Source organism: Mytilus galloprovincialis, chromosome 2, assembly GCF_965363235.1.
Source record: "Mytilus galloprovincialis chromosome 2, xbMytGall1.hap1.1, whole genome shotgun sequence".
In the NCBI taxonomy this organism is placed as follows: domain Eukaryota; kingdom Metazoa; phylum Mollusca; class Bivalvia; order Mytilida; family Mytilidae; genus Mytilus; species Mytilus galloprovincialis.
In genome coordinates, this window is record NC_134839.1 from 12,027,583 (window position 1) to 12,053,529 (window position 25,947).

At 30.5% G+C, this 25,947-nt stretch overlaps 1 protein-coding gene across 7 annotated transcripts in view; it reads right to left on the reverse strand.

Moving 5' to 3' along the window:
• Positions 1–2,486: 2,486 nt before the first annotated feature.
• LOC143062910 (uncharacterized) overlaps positions 2,487–25,947 on the reverse strand; it is a 72,898-nt gene continuing 49,437 nt past the window's right edge. For 5 of the 7 annotated variants that reach the window (XM_076234733.1, XM_076234734.1, XM_076234730.1 and 2 more), the window contains 18 exons: positions 25,590–25,734; positions 25,116–25,276; positions 24,587–24,703; positions 24,246–24,340; positions 23,244–23,377; positions 21,535–22,838; positions 20,124–20,616; positions 19,432–19,519; positions 17,025–18,761; positions 14,999–15,208; positions 13,334–13,440; positions 12,619–12,813; positions 12,120–12,260; positions 11,328–11,516; positions 10,780–10,955; positions 7,935–8,081; positions 7,031–7,169; positions 2,487–5,351 (listed from right to left, as the gene is read on the reverse strand). In XM_076234733.1, coding sequence (XP_076090848.1) covers positions 5,203–5,351; positions 7,031–7,169; positions 7,935–8,081; positions 10,780–10,955; positions 11,328–11,516; positions 12,120–12,260; positions 12,619–12,813; positions 13,334–13,440; positions 14,999–15,208; positions 17,025–18,761; positions 19,432–19,519; positions 20,124–20,616; positions 21,535–22,838; positions 23,244–23,377; positions 24,246–24,340; positions 24,587–24,703; positions 25,116–25,276; positions 25,590–25,734 — 5,727 coding nt within the window. In that variant the 3' untranslated portion in view covers positions 2,487–5,202. Of the gene's footprint in view, positions 5,352–6,686; positions 6,745–7,030; positions 7,170–7,934; positions 8,082–10,779; positions 10,956–11,327; positions 11,517–12,119; positions 12,261–12,618; positions 12,814–13,333; positions 13,441–14,998; positions 15,209–17,024; positions 18,762–19,431; positions 19,520–20,123; positions 20,617–21,534; positions 22,839–23,243; positions 23,378–24,245; positions 24,341–24,586; positions 24,704–25,115; positions 25,277–25,589; positions 25,735–25,947 lie in introns of all 7 variants that reach the window. The other 2 variants (XM_076234732.1, XM_076234737.1) reach the window with 2 other exon arrangements.

Sequence of the window (25,947 nt, forward strand, 5' to 3'; positions counted from 1 at the left end):
TCTAATATGGCATTAAAATTAGAATGATCTTATCAAAGGGAACATGTATACTAAGTTTCAAGTTGATTGGACTTCTACTTTATCAAAAACTACCTTGACCAAAAACTTTAACCTGAAATTTGCACTATCATTTTCTATGTTCAGTGAACCGTAAAATTGGGGTCAAAACTCTAATTTGGCATTTAAATTAGAAAGATCATATCATAGGGCACATGTATACTAAGTTTCAAGTTGATTGGACTTCAACTTCATCAAAAACTACCTTAACCAAAAACTTTAACCTGAAGCCAAAAACTTTAACCTGAAATTTGCACTATCATTTTCTATGTTCAGTGAACCGTAAAATTGGGGTCAAAACTCTAATTTGGCATTTAAATTAGAAAGATCATATCATAGGGCACATGTATACTAAGTTTCAAGTTGATTGGACTTCAACTTCATCAAAAACTACCTTGACCAAAAACTTTAACCTGAAATTTGCACTATCATTTTCTATGTTCAGTGAACCGTAAAATTGGGGTCAAAACTCTAATTTGGCATTTAAATTAGAAAGATCATATCATAGGGCACATGTATACTAAGTTTCAAGTTGATTGGACTTCAACTTCATCAAAAACTACCTTGACCAAAAACTTTAACCTGAAATTTGCACTATCATTTTCTATGTTCAGTGAACCGTAAAATTGGGGTCAAAACTCTAATTTGGCATTTAAATTAGAAAGATCATATCATAGGGCACATGTATACTAAGTTTCAAGTTGATTGGACTTCGACTTCATCAAAAACTACCTTGACCAAAAACTTTAACCTGAAGCCAAAAACTTTAACCTGAAATTTGCACTATCATTTTCTATGTTCAGTGAACCGTAAAATTGGGGTCAAAACTCTAATTTGGCATTTAAATTAGAAAGATCATATCATAGGGCACATGTATACTAAGTTTCAAGTTGATTGGACTTCAACTTCATCAAAAACTACCTTAACCAAAAACTTTAACCTGAAGCCAAAAACTTTAACCTGAAATTTGCACTATCATTTTCTATGTTCAGTGAACCGTAAAATTGGGGTCAAAACTCTAATTTGGCATTTAAATTAGAAAGATCATATCATAGGGCACATGTATACTAAGTTTCAAGTTGATTGGACTTCAACTTCATCAAAAACTACCTTGACCAAAAACTTTAACCTGAAATTTGCACTATCATTTTCTATGTTCAGTGAACCGTAAAATTGGGGTCAAAACTCTAATTTGGCATTTAAATTAGAAAGATCATATCATAGGGCACATGTATACTAAGTTTCAAGTTGATTGGACTTCGACTTCATCAAAAACTACCTTGACCAAAAACTTTAACCTGAAGCCAAAAACTTTAACCTGAAATTTGCACTATCATTTTCTATGTTCAGTGAACCGTAAAATTGGGGTCAAAACTCTAATTTGGCATTTAAATTAGAAAGATCATATCATAGGGCACATGTATACTAAGTTTCAAGTTGATTGGACTTCAACTTCATCAAAAACTACCTTGACCAAAAACTTTAACCTGAAGCCAAAAACTTTAACCTAAAATTTGCACTATCATTTTCTATCAGTGAACCGTAAAATTGGGGTCAAAACTCTAATTTGGCATTTAAATTAGAAAGATCATATCATAGGGCACATGTATACTAAGTTTCAAGTTGATTGGACTTCAACTTCATCAAAAACTACCTCGACCAAAAACTTTAACCTGAAGCGGGACAGACGGACGAACGGACGAACGAACAGACGGACGAACGAACAGACGGACGAACGGACGCACAGACCAGAAAACATAATGCCCCTCTACTATCGTAGGTGGGGCATAAAAATGACAAATTCAAATATCTCCCAAAAGAGCAAATATTGATCAAAATCAAAACCGACTAAACACACAACTTAACTATATGTACAAACAGCCAGCAAATTGAAAACTTTTTAGCATGCAAACTGTAGGAAGATTTGTCTGGAATAACTATATATCCATAATGAGACAGACATACAAAGTGATACAGGTAAAACAATATGCCCCCAACTTTTAGTTGCAGGGGCATAACAAGTCTGATAACAAGTTTTCACAAAATTTATCAAGCGTCATATTCAAAATCGCAATGTCAATGGACCATAACAGTATGAGTTGGTGCAGGCAGATCCATCTTTATTGACAGATAAGGGACAAGTGATAAAAATGGTACTGCATACCAAATACCACTGACATTTTACAAGTCATCCTGTAAACCAAAAACAAACACTTAAATTTAAAACTCCAAATTCCAAAGTCAGTTAAGTTAGTGCTTACTATAAATTAAAAAGTTATAATTTATTTTCATATAAATTACTCCATCAGCACCAGGGATATGTACTTTGATAATAAACATTAACCCAGATGGCATTCCCCATGCATTTGATTGCTGAATCAAAAGGCAATGTAGTCTATTCAAGGTACCAGATAATCTTAACAAAACTATTTATGGTATTCATTTATTTTTATTTCCTGCTAGAGTTGCCATACATATATGAAATATAATGTACATGATGAATAATAGGATGATTGCATTGCAAAATAAGTTACACAGAATAAATAAATAAAGTAGGTCAAGTAGTTACATAATATTTAAACAAATTCTCAAATTAATGTTTAAATACATGTTAACTCAGATAATCATTTCAAATGTAAAATGTCAAAGAAAATTCCACAATAGATGATATTGATCAAGGAAGAATATTTAAACATCCTGGTACAGCCAACCTTGATATTATTACACAATGTAATTTGAGTCAATGAGTAGGCTATATATAGTTTTACTATTATCTTGGAGATGGAAAAAGAAAGCTAGAATAATATGCTAATTAACATATTGTGTCAGACATGAAATAAATATGGGATATAAAAAAGAATAATTGCTCAAGCACAAGATAATGTACTAACTAAGCACAACAAAATGATAACAAAATATTACTTGTACAGCAAAATTATATGAGAAATAAATATCAAAAGAAGATAAATACAAAGTGTATTGTAAAACAAATAAAGATAATAATGCTATACAACAATTACAAATGACAGAAATGAACCAAAATGGCAAGAACATTGAACATGAAGGTTTTTCATGTTCAAAACATTTCAAGATAATGTTCATTTTATGTGTTTTGAAATAGAAACTTTAAACTTAAACATAATCAATGATAAAGCCATGTTAAACAACTCTTTCATCAATGATAACATGGGGTATGATTTGGTCCCTTATACATATGTATTATGCTTGTGTTTCTCATGAAAAGGATGAAATTGGCACACTGAGTTTTGATTGTTATTCATGCATAACAAAAGTCTGATTTAACAAAATGCTTACACTAATTGAGCTTTAAAATATATTACCTCATATTTTCAATTTCTTTTAAAGATTAAATGTATTTATAGAATAACCAATGTTTTATGTGGAAACACTAGAAATGCTTTTCTTGTTTGTTAAAAGTTTTTTTTTCTTCAAACAATTCATTTTTTTTGGCACATTCCCTTGAAATCTGTTAAAATTTCTTCTTCTTCCACTTTGCTGTCTTACTTGTGTTCAGCAAATTTGAAAAAGTAATATTCATTTCCAAAACTGGATTTTGTGAACTGTTAAGGCATACGAAATATACATACAGTACTCATAATAAATATGTATAATGTTCTAAATTAGGTTTTATGTCTGTGATGTAGCCTTTATATTTGTCATTCACGCTTGCCTAAGAATTTCAGAATTACCCAGCTATATACTCTCAAGACCATTTGAGCCAACTGTCATTTTAAAGATATCATTTGCACCAATTTTCTTTTTCAAAGGTATCAATTGCGCCATTATTCAATATTCATGTGTGCGAACTAGTGGCACAAAATAATCTTTGGTGCAAATGACACATTTTTGGTATAACAGATTTCTTCCCTGAATTCGTTCTTGTTAAGGGGAGATAATTCATTATTTCTTCACAGTCTCACAATCTGTATATGTTACGAAAAAACGTAGAAGAAAAATAAAAGGGATGGAATAAAACTGTAGGAATAAATCAAGGACTAAACAAACAAAAAATAAACCAGAACATACGGTTGATAGAGATCTTATTGTCACCCACTGATTTTTAATCATTTATTAACATCTTCAAACAAAAAGTCAAATTTGTAGCACATGTTGATTATTGTTCTGCAACTGACCCAATAATTATTATTTCAACATCAACTAAATTACTAGTGAAAACATGAGGTAAAATAAGAACTTTTTTAATTATATGGAAAAAGATAAATTTACCCTTTGTGGCTTATTTACCAATGAATAAATATGTTTATTACAAAATGTGACAAGTTTCAATACTGAGTATACAAAAACAATATATATAAAAATATTTTGATTTGAACAGCTTGTTTTGTTTTCATTTGGCACAATATTAATTGATGTAACAACACTATGTGAAGGAAGACAGGATATATGTACAGAAACAACAATGTTTGTCAATCATATATATTGCAAAAATATCAGTCAACCAGTACCTAATACAACTATACAATATCATAAGCACTGGGGAACAATGTAGCACACTAATAAGACATGTTAATAACTTACAAATATCATATCATAACAAAGTATAATATAGTTCAGAAATTATTGAATAATTGCAAGGTTTTTATTAATGTGAATAATATGACTGGTTGAGAATTGCAATAATAAAAACTCACATTCTGAAATCTAATATGTATCATTATGCATTTTTTTTTTTGAGAATTTCACATTAATTAACATTATATTTTTGTTCATTCCTCAAAAACTGCAATTTTAAATGCACACAATAATTTCTGAATTAACAGTATATTTTAACAGTCAGTATTAAGTAATGAACATATAAGTTATGTTTCTTCTATTAAATTATGAGTCTTCTAAAGGGAGGCAACTTTTCTTCAAGTAATGATGATATACAGAGATTATGACATAAACATGTTTGTCATGAAAATTCTCTTTGTCTATAACAATTTGCTGTCAATTAAAGTTCCTGACTGGGTAATGTTAACTTATAAGTACTTTTACACATAATGTTTACTAGTACATCCTCTGTCAGTACTTATTAGGTAATATCAATAATATCACTGTAATTATAAATTGTGTGTTTGATCAATAAATAGTCAAAACAAGTATATGTTGTATGTATAGGTGTCACCGTGAGGAGAAGTTGTCAATGCTTGATTCTATATCGTCAACATCTATATTCACATTTTTCAGTAAGTTTTCTTTTTCCTGTTGAAACTCTGGAACTTTTTCAAAATTTGTTCTTGCTTTTGCCATCACCTTCGTTGTCCTTTTCACTACAATAAAAAAGAAAATTATAAATAGACATCAATGACTCTTAAACTTCATCCTTATTCAATCTAAGAAATACTTGAGATTCCAATTGCCATTCTATGAAGGAACTGCCCTGCTGATTTGGGATCATTTAGGGAAAAACATGTCATATGACATTGTGAAATACAGATATTTGCTTTGTAATATCAAATTGTTCCGGGAAAAGTATCAACTGGAAAATCATGTAAACTGATAGATTTGCAACTTAATAAATCTTCGTAATTTGGGTAAGAAAATAACTTTGTTGATATTTATTCATAAAAAGACACAAAGCAGTGAATTTTGTTCCATACATAATTTGAGTTAAAATTCAAAATAAATGTAGACTTCTTGGATCAATTTCCTTAATACAGCCATATTTATGATATAAAATCTATCTAAAGTACTGTTTATACAAGCGCTTGGAAAAATAGTTAAACATTAGAAAGAAGACACACAGAACAGTAAATAAGATTCATTTTAATGTTAAAATCACACTTTTTTGTTATAGCAGAGCCAGTCATGAGTTAAAATTGTTTCCAAAATGTACATCAGCTACAGGACTATTAGAAAGGGAAAATCATCAATGACTTTAGATCATTTGATTGAAAGGGGACACATGGGTATACATATTAAAATCTCAGCTGTTACACAGAAATAAAAGTAAAAATATACATTTAAAAATAAAATCTAAAAGCAAGACAATTTGATCGTCTCATTTAACTTTGATATGATCTTGTTCAAATCAGAAGTAACAACATTAAAAAAAGTTGAGAAGATAATGTATTCTTAATTAAAAAAAAAAACATTGATTTTTTTTTCCCTTAGAACTGCTTACTAAGTGTCAAAATTATTTAATTAATTTTATACTAAAAATGATTAATAAATAACAATATCAATTCTAAAAATATTGTTGATACTTTTTTTCAACTTTTTTTCAGCTTTAAATATCAGTTATCATAATAACTTCCTTCATTTGGACAATGCTTTATGTTTTAAATCAGCATTAACTATCTATCTCAAAGTTATCTAAAGATATCTGTTGTAATCTATGTATATAAATATATAGGTAAGACTGAAAATCTATCAAGCAACTTCATGTTTCATTTATCTGAATAAGCAAATTAAAAGTTCTCACATCAATGTTAGAAATAATAGGTTTTAGCCAGTGAAAATGACTTACACGTTGTGATAAACTGAAATAAAGGGTTCATATTATAGGTTTCACAGAGAAGAGATAAAGAAGGAAAGTGTACAATTAGAAAAAAAAGATTTCTTAGAGAGTGGTTTTTCAAGTTTTTTTGTGTGGATCAACCAACCATGCAAATATATTGTTGTACTGTCCAGTAACAATCAGCCCATTTAGTATTTTGTCATCTGGAAAGGAACATTCCATCAATAACATATTACATTCATATAATCAACAGACATAACATGCATTATTATTGAAAGTACAGAAAGCATTGCTAAACATAAAGATTTCATTCAAATACCATCTTAGAAAAATGCAATATTTTAAAATAGATGTTGCAGAATTTTTTATTATACTTTTTTCTGAAAAAAACCTACATTTCAAAATTAAAAGGAAAATCTATCTTTTCTTTTATAAATTCATTTCCCTAAAAGTAAGATTTGTATAAATGTTGTACTTGGTTTTACTTACATTGTTTATATATAATATCCTCCATTGTCTGTTTCTGTCTGTTGGAGGCATGGAGTCTCTCTTCAGCATCATGAACAAGTTTAGACATCAGCTCATATTTAGTTCTTGTAGCATACAATTCATTTCGTAAGGCATCATTCTATAAAGATAAAAAATGTTACTCAAACAATAGTTGACTTACTGACATAATTCAAGAATGGAAATGTAAAGGTTAAACAAATAATCCCTATTTCTAATGTTTTACTGTTATAAACTAACAGAACAATTATGTAAACCTATCAGGTAAGTGTAATGGAGTGACGTTAAATTCGACATCAAATATATCCTCTATCTAATGCATGTACTATTTAATTTTGTTTATCGTCCTTCCCTACGCCTATATCACCCTGCTCTGTCGCTCCGTAATTCTCGTATCAAGGCTTCAAAACGAGACCAGGCATTATCAGCGACGTCATAATGTGAGAGGAGAAGTTATCAGCTATGTCACAATGCAAGATGAGACATTATCAAGCTTGCTTTCGTTAAACGTAACACTGCCTTAGGAAAAGGGAAAATACCAGTAATAGAACAATAAAAAGATAATCGGAGTTTCTTCTTATATAGATATCGTAAAAGATTAGCAGCTCGACATAATGTGAAACTGTTCAGCTCACTCGCCAAAAAGTTCACATTGTGGCTCGCGGCTGATATTTTACGATATCAATGTGTAGAAAACCCGATAATCTATACATACTGGCACCAATTTATGCAACCTGACAAAACTGTCTTACTCAAGTATATAACTAAATAAACAGTGAGACTTATACTTCGGGTTACAATCTGATAAAAATCATTAGCAAATACTGTTATTGGAACTAACTTTAATGGACCCTTGGTGTGTGCAAAATTTAGAGATTACTCGTACCTCAGTCATGAGCTTCTGTCCTGATGTATCCCCTTTTGGTAATGTAGTAGTCCAGAAACATGTTATCAATGACTTCTCCTCATTCAAACAAATCTTCATGTTCTCTACACTAAGTGACAATTCCTTGAGGGTACTGTATTCTATACTCTGAAAGAAATTAAAATAAGTCAAGTTTTGTACAAGATATACTAATTCTTTAACAACTTTCCCTGAATAGTATGCAGTATTTTTTTAGAAAAATATCTAAGCAAAGATCAAGGTGGTATTAAGTTCATTGTTTACTTCAAATAAGACAAAATTTTATATGAATCAATTTACAAGATGATTTGGGTATTATAAGATATAGGTAGGTTTTCTTGTGCAGTTCAACATTTATGTAGATGAGGACACTCAAACAGTTTCAGTATGTTTGGAAACATTTAATCTTACTGGTAATCTTTTGTCAAATATGAATTCTTCAATGATGTTTGTTCAAATTTAATATTACACTTGCATTTTTTTATTTCAGTACTTTATAGCAGTATTTTGACTCTTATATAATTCTTATATCAATATCAATTTCCCAAAAATTGTGACTTTAATTCATTCCCTGTCCTTTTCGCTAAACTGATAGGATATATCCATTTCAAAAATCCACCTTGAATACCTTCCAATTTACCATAAAATATGTCAAATCATAAACTAGCATTTCTATTGATCCAGCAGTAAAATGTATAATACTTATTGTACCATGTTTATATAGTTTAACTTGTACATCCACCAATCATGCTACATAGGTATATGTATATAACATTATATAATACCACTATATTCATATCATGCATTTATAGTTAACACAATCAGTTTCATATAATTGTACAGGTCATTCCAAAGTCATTACATTACATTTACTACAGATTTTGTTATCCAACTTCAAATCTACCAGTAATCATTCTTGTTTTTTTTTTTTGTTTCTTCAGAAATTTTAATTTAGAGGTTTCTAAGGAGGCAAAGATGATCAGACATGCAAAATTCCATTCAAGGTCTCACAGATAGGGTTGAATCAGATTTTCTTTAACATTGCCATCTGAACTTAATACTGTTTTATATCTTATTTTTGCCATCTGAACTTCATACTGTTTTATATCTTATTTTTGCCATCTGGACTTCATACTGTTTTATATCTTATTTTTGCCATCTGAACTTCATACTGTTTTATATCTTATTTTTGCCATCTGAACTTAATACTGTTTTATATCTTATTTTTGCCATCTGAACTTCATACTGTTTTATATCTTATTTTTGCCATCTGAACTTCATACTGTTTTATATCTTATTTTTGCCATCTGGACTTCATACTGTTTTATATCTTATTTTTGTCATCTGAACTTCATACTGTTTTATATCTTATTTTTGTCATCTGAACTTCATACTGTTTTATATCTTATTTTTGTCATCTGAACTTCATACTGTTTTATATCTTATTTTTGTCATCTGAACTTAATACTGTTTTATATCTTATTTTTGCCATCTGAACTTCATACTGTTTTATATCTTATTTTTGCCATCTGAACTTAATACTGTTTTATATCTTATTTTAATAATCACTTGCCAAAATTATCTTTTTAAATTTTTTGCAATAAAAAGAAACCTATTTTATTTTGTATCATTTCATAGTCCATTAAAAAAAGAAAAAATCTCAGCTTTGAAGTTATTTTAATTTTATTTTAATTTTAATTTTTACAGTTTTTGATGGGCTATTCCAGAAAAATATATATTTATAGAGGTTTTTAGTAGCCTTTAGAAGATAAATCATGAAATTGTATTTTCATTTATCTTTCTTAACTTTCATATGTCATGTATGTATAGTTATTACAGTAATCAAACAAAAATCCTTATATCCATATAAAATCAAAATTTGTATCAAAAAGATAAATTTATTTGAAATTTAAAATACTTTAATCTATGGCGATAGATTGATACATTATTCTTTTTTAATTCATAATACATTTCTAATAAAGGTTTATTTTCATAATAAGAAGACAGACCATTGCCAGAACACACCAGGTATCCTGTTCAAAAATCCACAAAGGGATTTCAATCCTGCAACTGAGTGTGCAGAATATTTGTCTTTTTTCCAAAATGGATAAAATGCCTACCAACTGACAGTCTTCACGCTGAATGGCAGCCCAGGCTTGTAAAATTGCTCTCGGGCCTGTAAAAATCATATCTACAGGCCAACAGAATCTAACCAAAAATTTTCAAAAACTGAGCTACGGGCCTGTGGATTTAGCAGTTCATCGTGAAGACTGCACAACAACTAAGTTATTCTCACAAGTTCTTTCATTGAATTTCAAGTCAATGAAATTTACAGACTTACAAGAGGAACCAAAATATACCATACTCGACTGAACACCAAAATATAAGACTCTTACAATAACATGCAAGGAAGCAAGATACCATTCTGACAATTATTATCTTAATGTATAGACATTAACATGCAAATATACATAATTCTACCTTTATAATCTGTAAATTAAACATAGTAATATTTTTACAATGATTGTAAGCTTTCTATGCACTATTCAATTGAAAAAGCATAATTATATCATGAATAGTAATTTGACTCATTATTGTCATGTTTTCATAAGTATATTGTCTGGAAGATTTTTTATAAAGTCATGCTTATAAAAATTCAAAATATGATTTTCAGTGAAAGTGGGAACGTGTTTTAATTACTAATTTTTCTATGCCACTTTGAAATGGAAATTAAATTGGAAATGTAAGAAGTCAGAATTTCTTAGCATCTGTTTTTTTTTAAATATTAAATAAACTACAACAATGCAAGCTCGTTTCTATGCCATACCTCTGATACTGGAGCAGTTTTAAACATCTTTAATCTTTCTTGAATTCTTGCTTCAACACCATTCAGCACTATTAAACTCTCATAATTTTCTTTCTTTAGTTTTTCATAATCATCAAGCTTGCCTACAGCAAACAGATTTCTCAAATCAGAGTCTACTGTTTGCTGGAAGGTGAAATCTGAAAGTGAAGATAAATGGTTGGAATATTACAAAATGACAAGTTATTTTCATGATGTAAAAATGATGTTATTTATGTTAGTTTACAAAAAAATCAATTTCTTATCTACTTAAAAAAAGAAAAAGATTGACCTAAAAACAAATACATAAAATACTGCTTTAATAAATGTGTTCTAAACTTTACATGAATAACCTGAAAAAATCCAGTCTATAAAAAACTCTTTCAAAAATAAAGTCACACTTTTAAGTGTTTCCTTCAAAATTTGATGAAGAAAAGGTAAGAAAAATAACCTTTCTAGATGTTTTTGAATTACTACTAAATAACAAAAATTAAAACTGTCAATGTAATTTTGATCCAACTACACTACTTTACCTGCTAATTTACTAGGAGGGTCATCAACATAATATGACAGGTTCCCTTCTGGTTTCTTATCCTTGTGTATAATATCAGTGAGTGACCTATGTAAAGGACCTACAGGCAGGGAATGAGTTGATGTGATGGTATCATGTTTTCTGTCAAATGATGTACCTGGCCATGTGTGGATGTCAAGACTTTGTGCAGCTGTTGGTTAAATCACACAATTATACAAAACGATTAAAAGCAAACTGTTTGTAAGGTTGATCACTTTTTGCATTAATATCTAGATATTCTTAATATATTTTTTTTTCTCATGAAATTTCCAATAATTTAATTTCAATTCACCCTATCACTATTTTTTCGCCATTACTGGAGATCACAAAGTTTCCTGTAAAATTTTGACAACACTATAGAAAATGTCTGATGCCACAATGGAAAAGTGATTGTTGTATGAAGTCAAAAGTCTAAGAGGTGCAGATCTAGAAATAGCGAAAAGGTCTTTAGGACATTTAGCATTTCATATTTGATGTCCCATCAAACAAAGACCAACCATACAATCATATCAGCTTGGTTATAAAGCACACACTTTTTTACATTACAAGATTAAGTTTTTAAAGTTAGATTGTAGTTTTAGAGAGAAACCACCATTATGTGCAATATTATCAGTGCATATTTGTTATGGCTCACACTTTATGAAATTATTAACAAACAAAAAGTTAACCTAATGTTTACCATAAAGCAATGATTTTATGAATAAAAAAATGTTTAATTAAACAAAATGTTATTTTTAACAATGAACATCCTTACCAAAATGATCCTCACTAACACTAGAGCTCTGTGAGAGACTGGCAACACTACTTAGTTGACTGCTCTGTGAGTTTTCATGGTGAACTCTGGGTTTCTCAGGACTGGGCTGACCATCAGTTGCATCAGTTCCAGTAGTAGTACCTATTTAATATTATTCAGAATTGCATTCAAAAACTTTATATATAGTAATTAGAGAAAAAAAGTTTAATATATTATACATGTATATCACAGCATGAACTTAAGAATTCATAATTCAAACAGTTCACCCTGTTTGGTAAAGTATATAAATGTGATGTGTATGTTTATTAAAGTGTAGCCATTGCTACATAATAAAGTCATAATACATTAGTGTCAGTTAGCTGTATTTACATGAATGAAATCACGCTCAATTCCAGTCACACCCCAAACCTGACGAAAAATCATTTGAAAAGAGTAATTGTCAGTTTCAATAGAAGTTTAATATTGCATATGTATGATTTACATATTTAGACAGACTTACCTGATCTTGCAGGACTCTGACTTTTATCCTTATTTGGGTGTGACCTTGGACTATGTTGATGTAATAAGTGTTCCTCCAGTTTCTGTCTGAGAGCATTGTTGGTCTCAATACATCTCTCTAATTGTACTCTCAAATGTCTTATTTCTGTCAACAAATCTCTAATGTCAAATCCACCCATTGTATCATAATCACCTTCTAAAAAGGAAAGGAAAGTGGTGTTACAAGAGTCAATAGGTAAATATATCTTCAAACTTGGGTTCTTAAAATAATAGTTGTTCAAGCGAAATTTAGATTTACCAATATTGGTACGAAATTGCTAGTTAAATGTCGTCTATATTTGGAAATAAAGACTTTAATTGAACAAAGATCACACAGTGCTGAAAATATTTTTTTTCTTAACAATCCTACATACCCTATGTATCCACTTTTTGGAATCTACTGACAGAAGATTTACCAAGCGTTGGTTCACATTTGTTTGATTTTTAAAAAAATATTCTTTATTATAGAAGAACTTTTTAAGTGGACTGTTTGGTATTCTTTTTTATCTCTTTGTTATGGTTTCGTCATTGTAGCATCGGCCTATTGTCCAAAACATGCATTAAATATTTACCACTGGAAGTTAGACATTCATCTAAGAAATATCATTCCCTACACTTCCATTTCTTTGATGCATAACATAATATCTTGTCAGGTGACATTATAAATTTAAGTTTACCTTGTTTTTCTAGTTTTTCATACACACTAAGTTCTAATTTCATTGTTTGGTTCAGGTCTTTATTTTCCTGGACTTGTTCCTGTAGAGTCTTCACTTCTGTGTTGAGTCTAAAAATAAAATAAGATATAAAATCAGTGTTCAGATTATTGATACATTCATTATTCAATAACACTGTATATAGAAAATATTCAAATAACAATTGTATAATACTTAATAATAATGATATGGAAATTGTTCCTAGTTATACTTATCTAGGCTTACTGTTGTCAGAATTTTTAGACTACAATTGTATGGCTAAGGCAGTAGCTAAATCTGCAAGTAGGTCTTTAGGTTTATTAATAGCTAAATGTAAAGCTAATGGCGGTTTTCAATTTGATACATTTACAAAACTTTTTGATACACTTGTCATGTCTGTCATTGAATACGGTGCCTCAATTTGGGGTCACCAGGATTTTTCTTGTATTAATGCTGTAAAAAATAGAGCAATGAGATTTTTTATGGGTGTGGGTAAATACACCCCTAACTTAGCCTTATATGGAGATATGGGTTGGATGCCCAGTATTATATCTCAGTGGACATGTATTTTTAGATTATGGTCGAGACTTACTAAAATGTCTCATTGTAGAGTTAATAAAAAGGTTTTCTTATGGGGCAATAAATGCTGTAATAGTAAATTTAGAAATTGGAATTATAGAGTCAATGTGAAATTTAAAGAAATGGATATGGAGTTTTTATGTAATACTGATTTTTCTATTGATAAAAATACAATTAAACAAATTGAAAAGGAAAATTTTTGTAGATATAAAGAGAAGTGGTACTCTGACTTAATGTACAATGAAAGAAGTAAATTGCGAACGTATAGAATGTTTAAGCAATGTTTTAATAAAGAAAAATATTTATGTATTAATATGCCTGAAAATATAAGAGTGCATATGCTAAATTTAGATGTGGTGTTGCACCTCTGAGAATAGAAACTGGCCGATATGAAGGCATTATGGTTGACAATAGATTATGTTTTAATGAGCAATGTAAGAAAAATAACATTATTGAAGATGAGAAACATGTCTTAATTAACTGCCCAGTATATGCAGATTTACGAGCTATTTTATTTAGACATGCTAGCTCTTTTTTTTAATTGTGATTTTGTTAATTTGTCTGATGATGATAAATTCAAATTTTTATTCACTGATGAAAATGTGTGTTACTTTTTATCTAAAATCTGCTATGATGTATTATTAAAAAGAAAAGGTATTTTATATAATTGTAGATAATTATAATGTGTTTTGTAGAAATTTTATAGTCTCTCATAACTCTTTTTAGAGTGGCTCATGTTGTTTTAAATATTACTGTAATTTTATAAATGTATAAATGTATGTCAATTTTGAGGTGAGACTCTAATAAAGTATTTGTCTTGTCTTGTCTTGTCTGTATTCCCTTTGTCATGTTAATTTTAATGTTAATGTTAATCATGTTAATGTAATTGGTGCAAATTTGATTGAAATACTTTAAATGAACATTACTTTAACAATTATATCACAAAAGTTAAATCCCATTTTTTCTTGATATTCTTCCATAGCAGTATTATCTAAAATCTTTTGTAGATTCTGTATAGGATGTGCTTGACCACTGCTGGTTATTATTGAATATCACAAAAATTTCTAATACCTTTTTATTTCTCTAGCAGCTTTTCTAAGATTCAATTCATTCTTCTTGCTCTTTTCTATTTCAGTTTTTCGTTGTTCCTCATGAATTTTCAGTTTGTCTTCTCTCTGTTGACAAATTTCCTCTCGTTTGCGACTTGAAGTTTCTAGAGACTGTCTTTCATCTTCTACAGACCTGATTGTATGTTCCAGCTGTTTTATCTTTTCTTCTCTCCTTCATAAAATAAACCAAATTAGTGTCATTCTAAACCCATTCTAAATTCAGTAATTTTTGCAATGTGTTCATAATCGCATGGGATAGGTTTTGCAAACAAAAAACTTGTAATTTGATAACTAATTTGTATTCAGCATTTTCTATAATCATTTTAATTAATCTCCAGTTTTTATCCTTTGTTCAACATTTACCATAAATTAAACTGTTATCACAGAGATATGTCTCGCCTTTTTGTAATTTTGATTATGCAAATGTTGAAATCCAAATAGCAGTACTCTAACATCTTACACAAGTTATGCAAATATTCAAAGTCAATGAACCATGACTGAGTTATATGGCTAAACAATCTGCATGTAAATGAAATGTGGCAATGCTAATACAACTGCATACCAAAAACCATTGACTTATAAGTCGTTCCCAAATCTAAATACAAACATTAACTTGTAAACTATGTAAAAGTTTCAAAGTCAATGAACCATGAAGAGGGGTGGGACTATATAATCTCCATGGAAACAATACTTGCAAATGCAAATCAATTTGCATACCAAATATCAATGACTTAACATAAGCAGTTCATCTTAAACTGATCTAATCACAAACTAATACATGTAAACTAAGATAAGTTTCAATGTCATAAGACTGTGACTGAGGGGCAAGGCCAAATATTTTCCATGGAAATAAGATGTGCCAAAGCTTATACAACTGAATAGAAATTAACATTGGCCTACCACTAAAGTTCCCCTTGAACCGACTTAATCACAAACTAATACATGATAACTTAGAAAAATTTTCAAAGTCAATAAATAGACCATGACTAAGGGGCAGAGCCAAATTATCTCCATGGAAATGAGAAATGCCAATGCTTATACAACTGCATACCAAATATCATTGACCTATCACTTGTGGTTCCCCATAAACTGACCTAATCACAAACTAATACATGTAAAATAAGCAAAAGTTTTGAAGTCAATAGACCATGACTGAGGGGGCAGGGCCAAATAATCTCCATCATGTCCATGGAAATGAGATTTGCCAATGCTTATACAACTGCATACCAAATATGATTGACCTACCACTTGCTGTTCACAATAAACTAGACCTAATCACAAACTAATACATTATTGATGCCATCAACGCCGCAGCCGCCAGAAACAGCATACCTATGTCTCGCTTTTTGACTCTGTCAAGGCAAGACAAAAAATGCACACACCAATTTCTAAAATTACAGTATAAAATTTTCAAAATGTTTTTTTCTTTTTATGTGATTTTTTTTAGTCAATATATGTTCTTTAATAATTGTTTCTTTCTCCCCCTCTCTCTCTTTTAGACTAAAATCCCAAGGGCATTTTATAAAACTTTATTATGAAATCAATTAAAAAAAGTTTCTCAATCTGGTTCTCTATAGAGTAAAACATAGCCGATTTCTATTCAAATATAAACTGTAAACTAACTGTTCTAGATGTAATTCTTCCCCTTCAATAAAAAGTGTTTCAAAAGTATATAATGGAAAAATTTCTTTATATCTACATCGGACTGCATTGAGTTTGTTAGGAAATGTAGAATCCCTGGTTAGCTTGCTTGTTAGCTGAACCGTGTCATTATTAGGTTAGGTAAACTACCCTAAGTTACGAGTAGACTAGTCCTATAGATGATCAATCTATCTGTATGTAAGACTAGACTACTTAGAAAGGAGGGTAGTGTACCTTACCTAATAATGACTTCACGGTTCAGCAATCAAGCAAGCTAACCAAAGGTTCTTCCTTTTCCTACACTTTCAATGCAATCCGCTGTAAATCTTAATTTATAATAACATTACCTTGTGATAGCTATCTCGTACTGTTTGATTTGATCATCTCTCTGTTGTATAGCCTCCACATACTGTCTGTTCTGATCATCCTGTTGTTTAATGATATCGTATTGCTCCTTTAGTTTCTGTTCTTGTTGATGCAGACTTTGTTCCTGGAGGTCAAGTTTCTTCTTAACTTGATTCATTGACTTATCAAACTCCTCAATTTTCCTTTGCTGAAGCACCAATGTTTTCTTATTTTCAACAGATTGTTCATCCTTCTCACGAATTGTCACAACTTTTTCCTCGATAATTTTTTCCGTTTCTTTTATAACTGTCAACTTTTCTTTAATCACTTTCTCTTTTTCCAGGATACATTTTTCTAAGGTTTGAACAAGCATGTGATGATCTTTTGATTTTTTATCAGCTGCCGCTTCGGCCTGAGAAAGTCTTTGTTCTAATTTGTGAATCACAGATTCTTTTTCCTTATTACAATGACACATTTGTTGCATGTCGTTTTCATGTTTATTCACTGACCTATTCAATTCAGTCACTTTTTCTTCTCTTTCCCTTAACAACTGTTTCAACTTTTCCACAGTTTGTGTCATGTCGTGAGAATGTGTTGATTCAGCAAAACTTGACCTGTTATGAGATCCCATATTTTCTCTCTCAGCACGGAGATGCACACTGTTGATCAGGTCATCTTTATCAGCTAGTTCTTGTTCCAGTCTCTGTATAGTAAACTGTAACTCTCTGACAACTGACTGATGCTGACTATACAGATATACATCTGAGGAAAACCCTGTTTCAGCATCGTCTTTCTTCATGTCCCTCTCTAGTGCCTCTCTAAGTCTGTCACTATCTTCCAATGACTTTTCCAGTTTTGTACGAAGGGCACGTATTTCTTGTAAATGTTCAAGTAGAAGGTCTTTATCCTGACCCCCTGACGCCTTACTAGGTGATTTCCTTGGTGATATTTGTGTCCCCATAGATGTGCACATCTTTTCATACAGATTTACCTCATCTTTTAAAGTCCTATTCAGATCTTCTAATGCATTTAGACGGGTGGTCAAAACACTGACATTGTTTACAGGGCTTTCTCGTCCTGTCACATCAGAAAACGTCACATGTCGTGAATTGTCATTTTCTCTGTGAGAGTTTTCAAAATGAAGACTAGGAAAAGTGACATCATTCCCATTATGTAGATAAGAAGGTGTATGAGATGCATCATAAAAGTCATGACGATTGTCCATCATACGTTCTTCGGAACCCAGCATGCTTGTACACGTGTAATCGGAAACACCATTGTGATGACTTTTCAAGAATGACCTTGAAGTACTATCTTGGGTCCCTGCAGATCTCATACTCGAGTCCATAGTTTCTGCAGTGACGTTCACATCATTAACTGAATGCCCAAATGGGGCAGTACTTCCATCAGAAGTTCCTGTTGCATGACGTAATCTTTCTGTTGATTTTTCATTTTGATTAAAATTTGACATGTCGCTGAATCTTCTTGTGTCAGATATTGTTGATGTTGGTGATCTTATTGGTGAGACAGTGCTTTTTGTATGACTGGTTCCCATATAATCCGAAGTTCTACTATGTCCATTTGTAGTAACAGAGCCCTGACTACCCTGTACCAGTAACAGTTTATTTTGGGTAACCAGTAAACTTTGATCTAATTGACTTATTCTGGAGTTCTTTCTGATTACCTCTTCAGTCAATTTTTCAACTTCCAAATTCTTCTTGCTTAATTCCTCTGTTAAACTACAAACACATAAGCATAACTATCAAGATTACAGATTTATTTATTATGTGTGTGTATATCTTAAACTTATGCAATAAAATATATTGAACATAATTCTGTGCCCATAGAAACAGTGCTACACAAAATCTTAAGTCTGTTATTAAAAAAATAAACATATATCGTTGATCACTGAACCACAATTATGGTCTATATTATAGTTGTAGTTGAAGGCCGTACGGTGACCTATAGTTGTTAATGTCTGTGTCATTTTGGTCTTGTGTGGATAGTTGTCTCATTGGCAATCATACCACATCTTCTTTTTTATACATGGCATATTCTTCAACAAGTTTAAATCTTAATAATACCCCAACTGTGCCTTAGATAGTACAATGTACTACAGATTTATGAAGAACACAAAATTTTCTGTATCTGTATTTAACAAGAATATTCTGTGTCAAATGGACATCATCCACTGCCCAAATTTGCATGTTTCAAATGTAGAAAAGTGTCACGAATATAAAATTCAAAAGCACACAAAATTCTCTTATTATAATGTGGAACTAATTTCAATGGAATGATTGAAGATAAAGTTTAAAGTTCAAATAACATCTTTATCCATTAAAACATAAGTATATTGTAATTTTCAAATGGTGAAATACTTGTTTAACCTCTAACTGTAGGTATACTTACGTTTGAATATTCTGTCTGATGCTATCATTGCCATTAAAAAATGTGCTGTCCTCATTTACTGAAAATGAACCCTCTGTGAAATCTTGTTCTGGAAATGATTAAAATAGTGTGCATCAGTAAAATAGTTAACTAAAATATTAAAAAAAGTCAGAAAAACAAGCAAGAATTCTCTAGATATATCATTAAGAACCTATTTTGCTCTTTCAAAAGATGCTGAAGGAAACACTACTTCAAGTCTCTAACATTACATTTAAAAACATTATATGGTCAAGTTATATCTATAACCAAAGTAAAAAACAGCTGCGCCATGAGCGCATGATACACCCTTCATATTTTCAAAGAAAAAAGTTCAATTGCTTCTCAATGTCATATTAGAAATTACTGAAAATCAAAAGGGAGCTTACAACAATAGATATAAACAAGTTTCATGAAAATTGGTGAAAGCATTTTTGAGTTATTGATGAAAACTGGAAAATCCCCATTTTTAATGAATAAAACCCTGTAACTCAGAAACTTAAAATCTAAAATTTATAAAAAGTGAAAGGGAGCTCATGTTAATAGATATAAACAAATCACCAAAGTTTTATGCAAATTGGTTAAAGCAATTTTGAGTAAATGTCTGACATGTTGATGACAGACGGACAGAGGTATACCATAATATGTCACGTAAATAGGCGTATAAAAAGACATACCTAATAAAGTTGTTGACATAGACTGAATCATATGACGCGATTTGTCTACTTTCTGTTTAATTCCTCTCATGTTACCATGGCTACCATCTTCGTCAACATACATTAATTCACTTAAAAATTCACTCAATTCATTAAGCCATCCTTCTAACTGAACACATGAATTCTGAGTTTCGGCTAATTTTTTGCGTAGGAAAAGAATTTCTGTTTTGTGTGTTTCAATGATCTGTTTTGTGGGCGAACCCTGAGAAATATCATGACCATCCAACTGATCTTGATTCTGATATCTCTTCAATTCTAATTTCAAATCAGATATACTGTTTTCAAGTCCTGATATTTTCTGTCTTAGGTAAAGGTTATTTTCTTCTGAGGCAGACAGTTTACACTGTAAGTCACGTACAGACTGACGAGGTATAAATGTGTCGTCCATATCATGATGCGTTTGTGTTGACATTCCACCCATACTTGTGTCTCTCTGACCTATACTTGTGTCCCTCTGAAATACAACATGTCATTTAAGAATTGAATGCTTCTTTTTGTAAATTCATTGGGGTGTAAAAGCGTTGACCTAAGTACATTTTGTATGAAGCACGAAAGCACTTACTTCTAAAAATGTACGCACAGTCAACACTTTTACAACCCTATGAAATTACTAAAAGAAGCATTCAATACTTGAAATTACATTTTTTCGCTATGAACATGAAAACCCTATTACGATCAAGTTTTTTCTTTTATTTACCTGTGCACTTTTATTGTGGAAACCGGTGTCATCATGTATGTTCAATTCATTTTGAAATGAAGAATGGCGCGAGATTGTTGCTAGCCATTCAAAATAACGTATAATAATGAAACATGATCTAATGTAATTATATAGATTTGGTAAAAACTTATGCTCTCGCTTTTTTTCCAAAGTAAGTAAACCTGACATCAAATTGGATGATTGTTTGGTGTATATTAATAAATAACACATGTGTTTTAGTTTGAATTTTAAAATTATATCATACTTTTAAAGTATTAAGATGGAAAAAGTGTACTCAAAATTCCAAAAAAAATAATCAAACAAATTTTGTTCCTCTTGCAAGCAAACCAGGAATCATGCACAATGAGAATTAAGATACGAAAAACAATTTTGAAAATATAGTTACAAATATTTTGTCTGTTTAACCCAGTTACAACTTTTCTTGTATTTTGTTGCCTCTCAACCACTCAAAAGTATCTTCACCATTATGTGTTCTATACAGTTACCCCTTTCAAAGCATATGCCTCTTTTAAATTTTCATCTTAAACTACTTTTTTGAAATTTCTATAAATCTTTTAAACATATATAACTAGAAAATGAAAAAAAAAATGGCCCAGTGACATTGACTTCAAGCAATAACTTTTCATCCTACAATGACTTAACAATTAGTTGTACCTGTGACATCTGACATTTTATTACAGCTTTATATTTGTCCATCACTATCTTCAGTTGTCTGACCTGGTCCTTCAACTCAGAAACATTATCTGTATTTCCATAACTTTTATATTTTTCTGAGAAGTCTGACTCTGATGATTCTGTTTGTGAGTCGACCAGTAGTTCAGGAATGTTATCGTAAGAAAGAGTCCGGTTGTTCTTAAACAAGTTTCTCCCTCCAAGAGCCATGACAATGTTAGATTCACTGTTTGATCGACTTCCAAGAGGACTCTTAAATACTAGTCCATTTTCCTCTAATAAGTTACGATAATATTTCATCTTTTTAGTCTGAAGTCTAACAGTGCCCTCAGTGGCCTCTAGTTTGCCCTCTAAGGCTTGCAATCTGCCACGAGCTTCCATCAAAAGACTTTTGAGAACATCTGGACTATCTCTATCGGAAGAGTTAGTTCTCATTGGTGCAGGCTTTTGTATTTGGGGAATTTTAGAATTCCTTTTCTGACTTATGTTTTCAATCTGACCATTCGTTATAATTGCATCACTCCAAGGTGCAGTTTGGCATGAAACATGAGATTTGTCATGTCTTGCACCAACATTGTCCAACTGTGTCTTAAGATTTCTAATCTCATTTGCCATTTGCACTATAAGCTCAGGATTGAAACCTTCTGAATTAGCACTTTGTGAATTTAAAGCAATCTGCTTTTTGAGAAGCATATTCAATTCTTCAAGATTGCCAAGTTGAACTTTCAATTTTAAGTTTTCGTTTTGTAAATCTGTTAAATTTGGTACATCATTCAAGTCCATAGAATCGACAGCAAAGCCTATGCTTGATTTAAGTTTCCTGATCTCTTCATTCTTAACACTTAATTCCTGTGTCAGTCTTTCTATTTCCAAATGCATTATGGGTAAACTACTAACATCACTATCATTTCGTCCTGGAATCTCTCGACTATCAAAACCATCAACTTTACGACGTAATTCATCATTTTCCTTCCCAGCTTTGTCAAACTGATTTTTCATTTGACGAATAAACTTTCTCAACATGGGCGCAGACATTTCTGACAAGCTCTGACGATTTAACGGAATATCAGAATCAGTTGATGAGGGGGACCAGGTTTTCAGGAGTTGTGGCTTTTTATTTTGGACCAACGGCCAAGAGTAGGAATGTTGTGGAACTTCAATATCTTGATTACGTGGTGTAGTGTCACTTGACCGTCTGGAGTCAGAAGTATTAGCAGTATCACTAGACTGGTCACTGAATCTTCTCTCCATGTCAAAATGGTCATCCTGTGAACTATCCTTAGATCCTGAAATCATTGAACCAGAAAATATTCTACTGTTCCCATAATGTAAATTTAAAAAAAAATTACTGTTCTACTAAAGTATTCATTAAAATATCACGGAAGAATAAACATAATCCGGTCAACTGTTTCCATAAAGCAAACTTGTAAAAAAACAAAACAATTATGTTCTACTATTAAGTATTCATTAAAAATTTTGTAGATTAAATAGAATAGCAAGCAAACATGCAGTAATGTGAACCTTAACCATATCAACAGTGACATCTTTTTTCTCCCATTTTTCATCAACATCTAATGCAAATCAATTTCATTCCTCAACATAATAAATCAATTCAATGATAACTTGTTGATGAAAATATCTCATTACCCCACATTTTTCAATCCAGAAACATATGAGAAATGAAGAGTTACCTTTCCTGGGTGACCTGGATTTCTGTGGTTCCAATTGCTGCTGTAGTTTGTTATTCCTCTGAATTCCAGCTTCTAATTCTCTTTTCAGTGTCTGTATTGCAGCTAATTCAGCCTCTAGATTGTGTGATTTCTCACTGAAATATAATTTATTTCTCTTAAAATGTTTATGAAATTTTTCAATCAGAAATGTTTGTGAATACAGAAGTGTTTTTTCAAGACCCACAACAGAAAAATTGGAACAAATCTTTTGGACAATGGACAATTCACCAAGTATTTGGCTTTAAACCATATTTTGATTTTTTTTCTCATTTATAAATCAATAGAGGTTTCTCAGGGGTTCCAAGAAATAGTCATTTATAGAATATAGTATCAACTTTAAAAAAAATCAGTTTTAATTTTTCATCTTCTTTTTAATGGCAATTTTTACTGCTTTGAAACATTTAAAAACAATTTTAATATAATAATTCATATCTATAAATATAGAAATGCACTATCCCTTTACATGTCTTATCTCAAATCCACCTTTAACTGTAAACATTACATTATATAGTCTGTATTTTGATTGTAAAATTTAATTACACCAGTTAATTAATTTCTCTCACTTATGAATTGACCTACACAAAGCTGAATTAATATTTTATTAAATAACATTAAATTTTTATTTCAAATTATAATTTAAATGAAAATATTCAATAAAATATCAACTTAATCCCCTTTACATGTACTGAATGTGGAATATTTGTTCCTTTAGACAAACAGTAATCCTATTTTACTATTTTATTTATATTATGGATTAAGGATTATGTCAAAAACATTATTTTCTATTTAAAAGTTGATAAATTTTTTGAATAAAATAATTTTTTTTATCAGTTGTGTGTCTTGGGGATATGGAATTCACATTTTTCTCCTTTAACAAGTATAACTTTGGCTTAAATTGGCTCCCATATATAACATTTACATTGAAGAGGGCCTAGAAAACAATAAAAATAACAAAGTACTCACAACATTGATTTTTCCTTTAGATCCAAAAGAATTTGTTTCTCAGCTTCCTGAATCCTGTGCAGCTCATTCAATTCTCTTTGTATAAAGTCCTGGTACTTTGAAAAGAAAAAACAAATCAACCTGTTTTTTTTATTTTTTTTATTTTAGTTCAACCACACTTAATATTTCATGGAAAGCTGTTTTTTTTTTATTTCTTTATAAAACATTCAAATATTTTGATATGCTGAATATTTTCTTAAAGCTGCTATCAAATTTAAACTTATAATAAAAAAATATAAATTTATTCTAAAAGACCTATTCAATGAAAAAATAAAACATATTCCAAGGGAGACAATTCTTACCTGTTCAGTATTTCCATTTCCATCAGAGTTGTCTCTCATGTAATACACTTGTTTTTCTGTTGTGTGGATTTCTTTCATACTCTGGTGAGTTGATTCAAGTTGTTTTCGTAAAGAATTCTATAGAAATGAAAAAAAAAACCAATGAAAAACACTTTTCGCTAATCAAATTTATAGAAGCAATTTTTGAAAATAATAGTTTAAGTAAGAAAAGTATGATTTCAAACAAATGGGGAATGTCTCCATGGGATACAGATGATATTGCATATTTTGTTTATACAAGGACACATAACTAAGAACAGCAAAAGAAACGCTACCCAAATTTGAAATGATCTGGTTTATATGCGCATAAAAATTGTGTACAAGTTTTATAACATTTGGTTGAGACAGGAGTTTAATAGTGAACAGAAACTAATTTTGGGATTTCAGATGAATCGACACATACATTGTAAGGGTAACACTTTTAAATGACCATTCCCCTAAAAATTAATGCCACCCATTTGTTTTCAAATTGTTTGACAGTTTAACTTACAATTTGTTCCCTGAAGTCTTCTTCTGTTTGTTTAGCAGCTTTTAGAGCCTCTGTTTTTACTGCTAACTGAAGTTTCAGTTCCTCTAAAGCTACATGAAATCCGGCTTTAGGACTCCTTGATCCATCTCTGTCTAACTGAAGCTTTAATTCACCAATTTCATCTGAAAACCAATATTAATTGATTAAGTTACTATCAAAGAATACATTTTATTGAAAAAGTCATTTAACTGTTAAACACTTGATTTTATTTTCATTATAAACATTATCAATGATAAAATTAAGAAGATGTAATGATTTATATTGAGACAAAAATCCAAATGTTAAAGATCAAAGCAATTATTAGTCCCTGTTCAACCTTCAATAATGAGAAAAACCTATACCTAATAGTCAGCTATTAAAGACCTATAAAATTTCATTTTTGACGTTGCTTTTGTTTTGAAATAAACAGTAAAACTAGGACTATATTGTGAATACCTTTTTTCTTAGCTAACTGATTCCTAAGTTCATCAGCCTCATCTCTAAGTCTGTTATTATCCATTATAGTTCCACGTGATGCTGCATGTACCTGCTGTAATCTATTGATTAGTTTGTCTTTTTCCTGTCCACTCTCAACCAAGGTCTAAATAAAACAATGTTAGATCTTCATTCAATTTTTGACCTTTAATACGACTGCCTGTGAAATTGTTATCAACTTTCTTTTTCTTTTCTTGCATAAATAGACACATATTAAAATCATTTGCAATTTATGTTAAAAGTCAAACATTTTTTTTTCTTAAGCCAACACTGATATATTTACATATCCAGGACATTTTCAAGTATTTTGATCAGATAT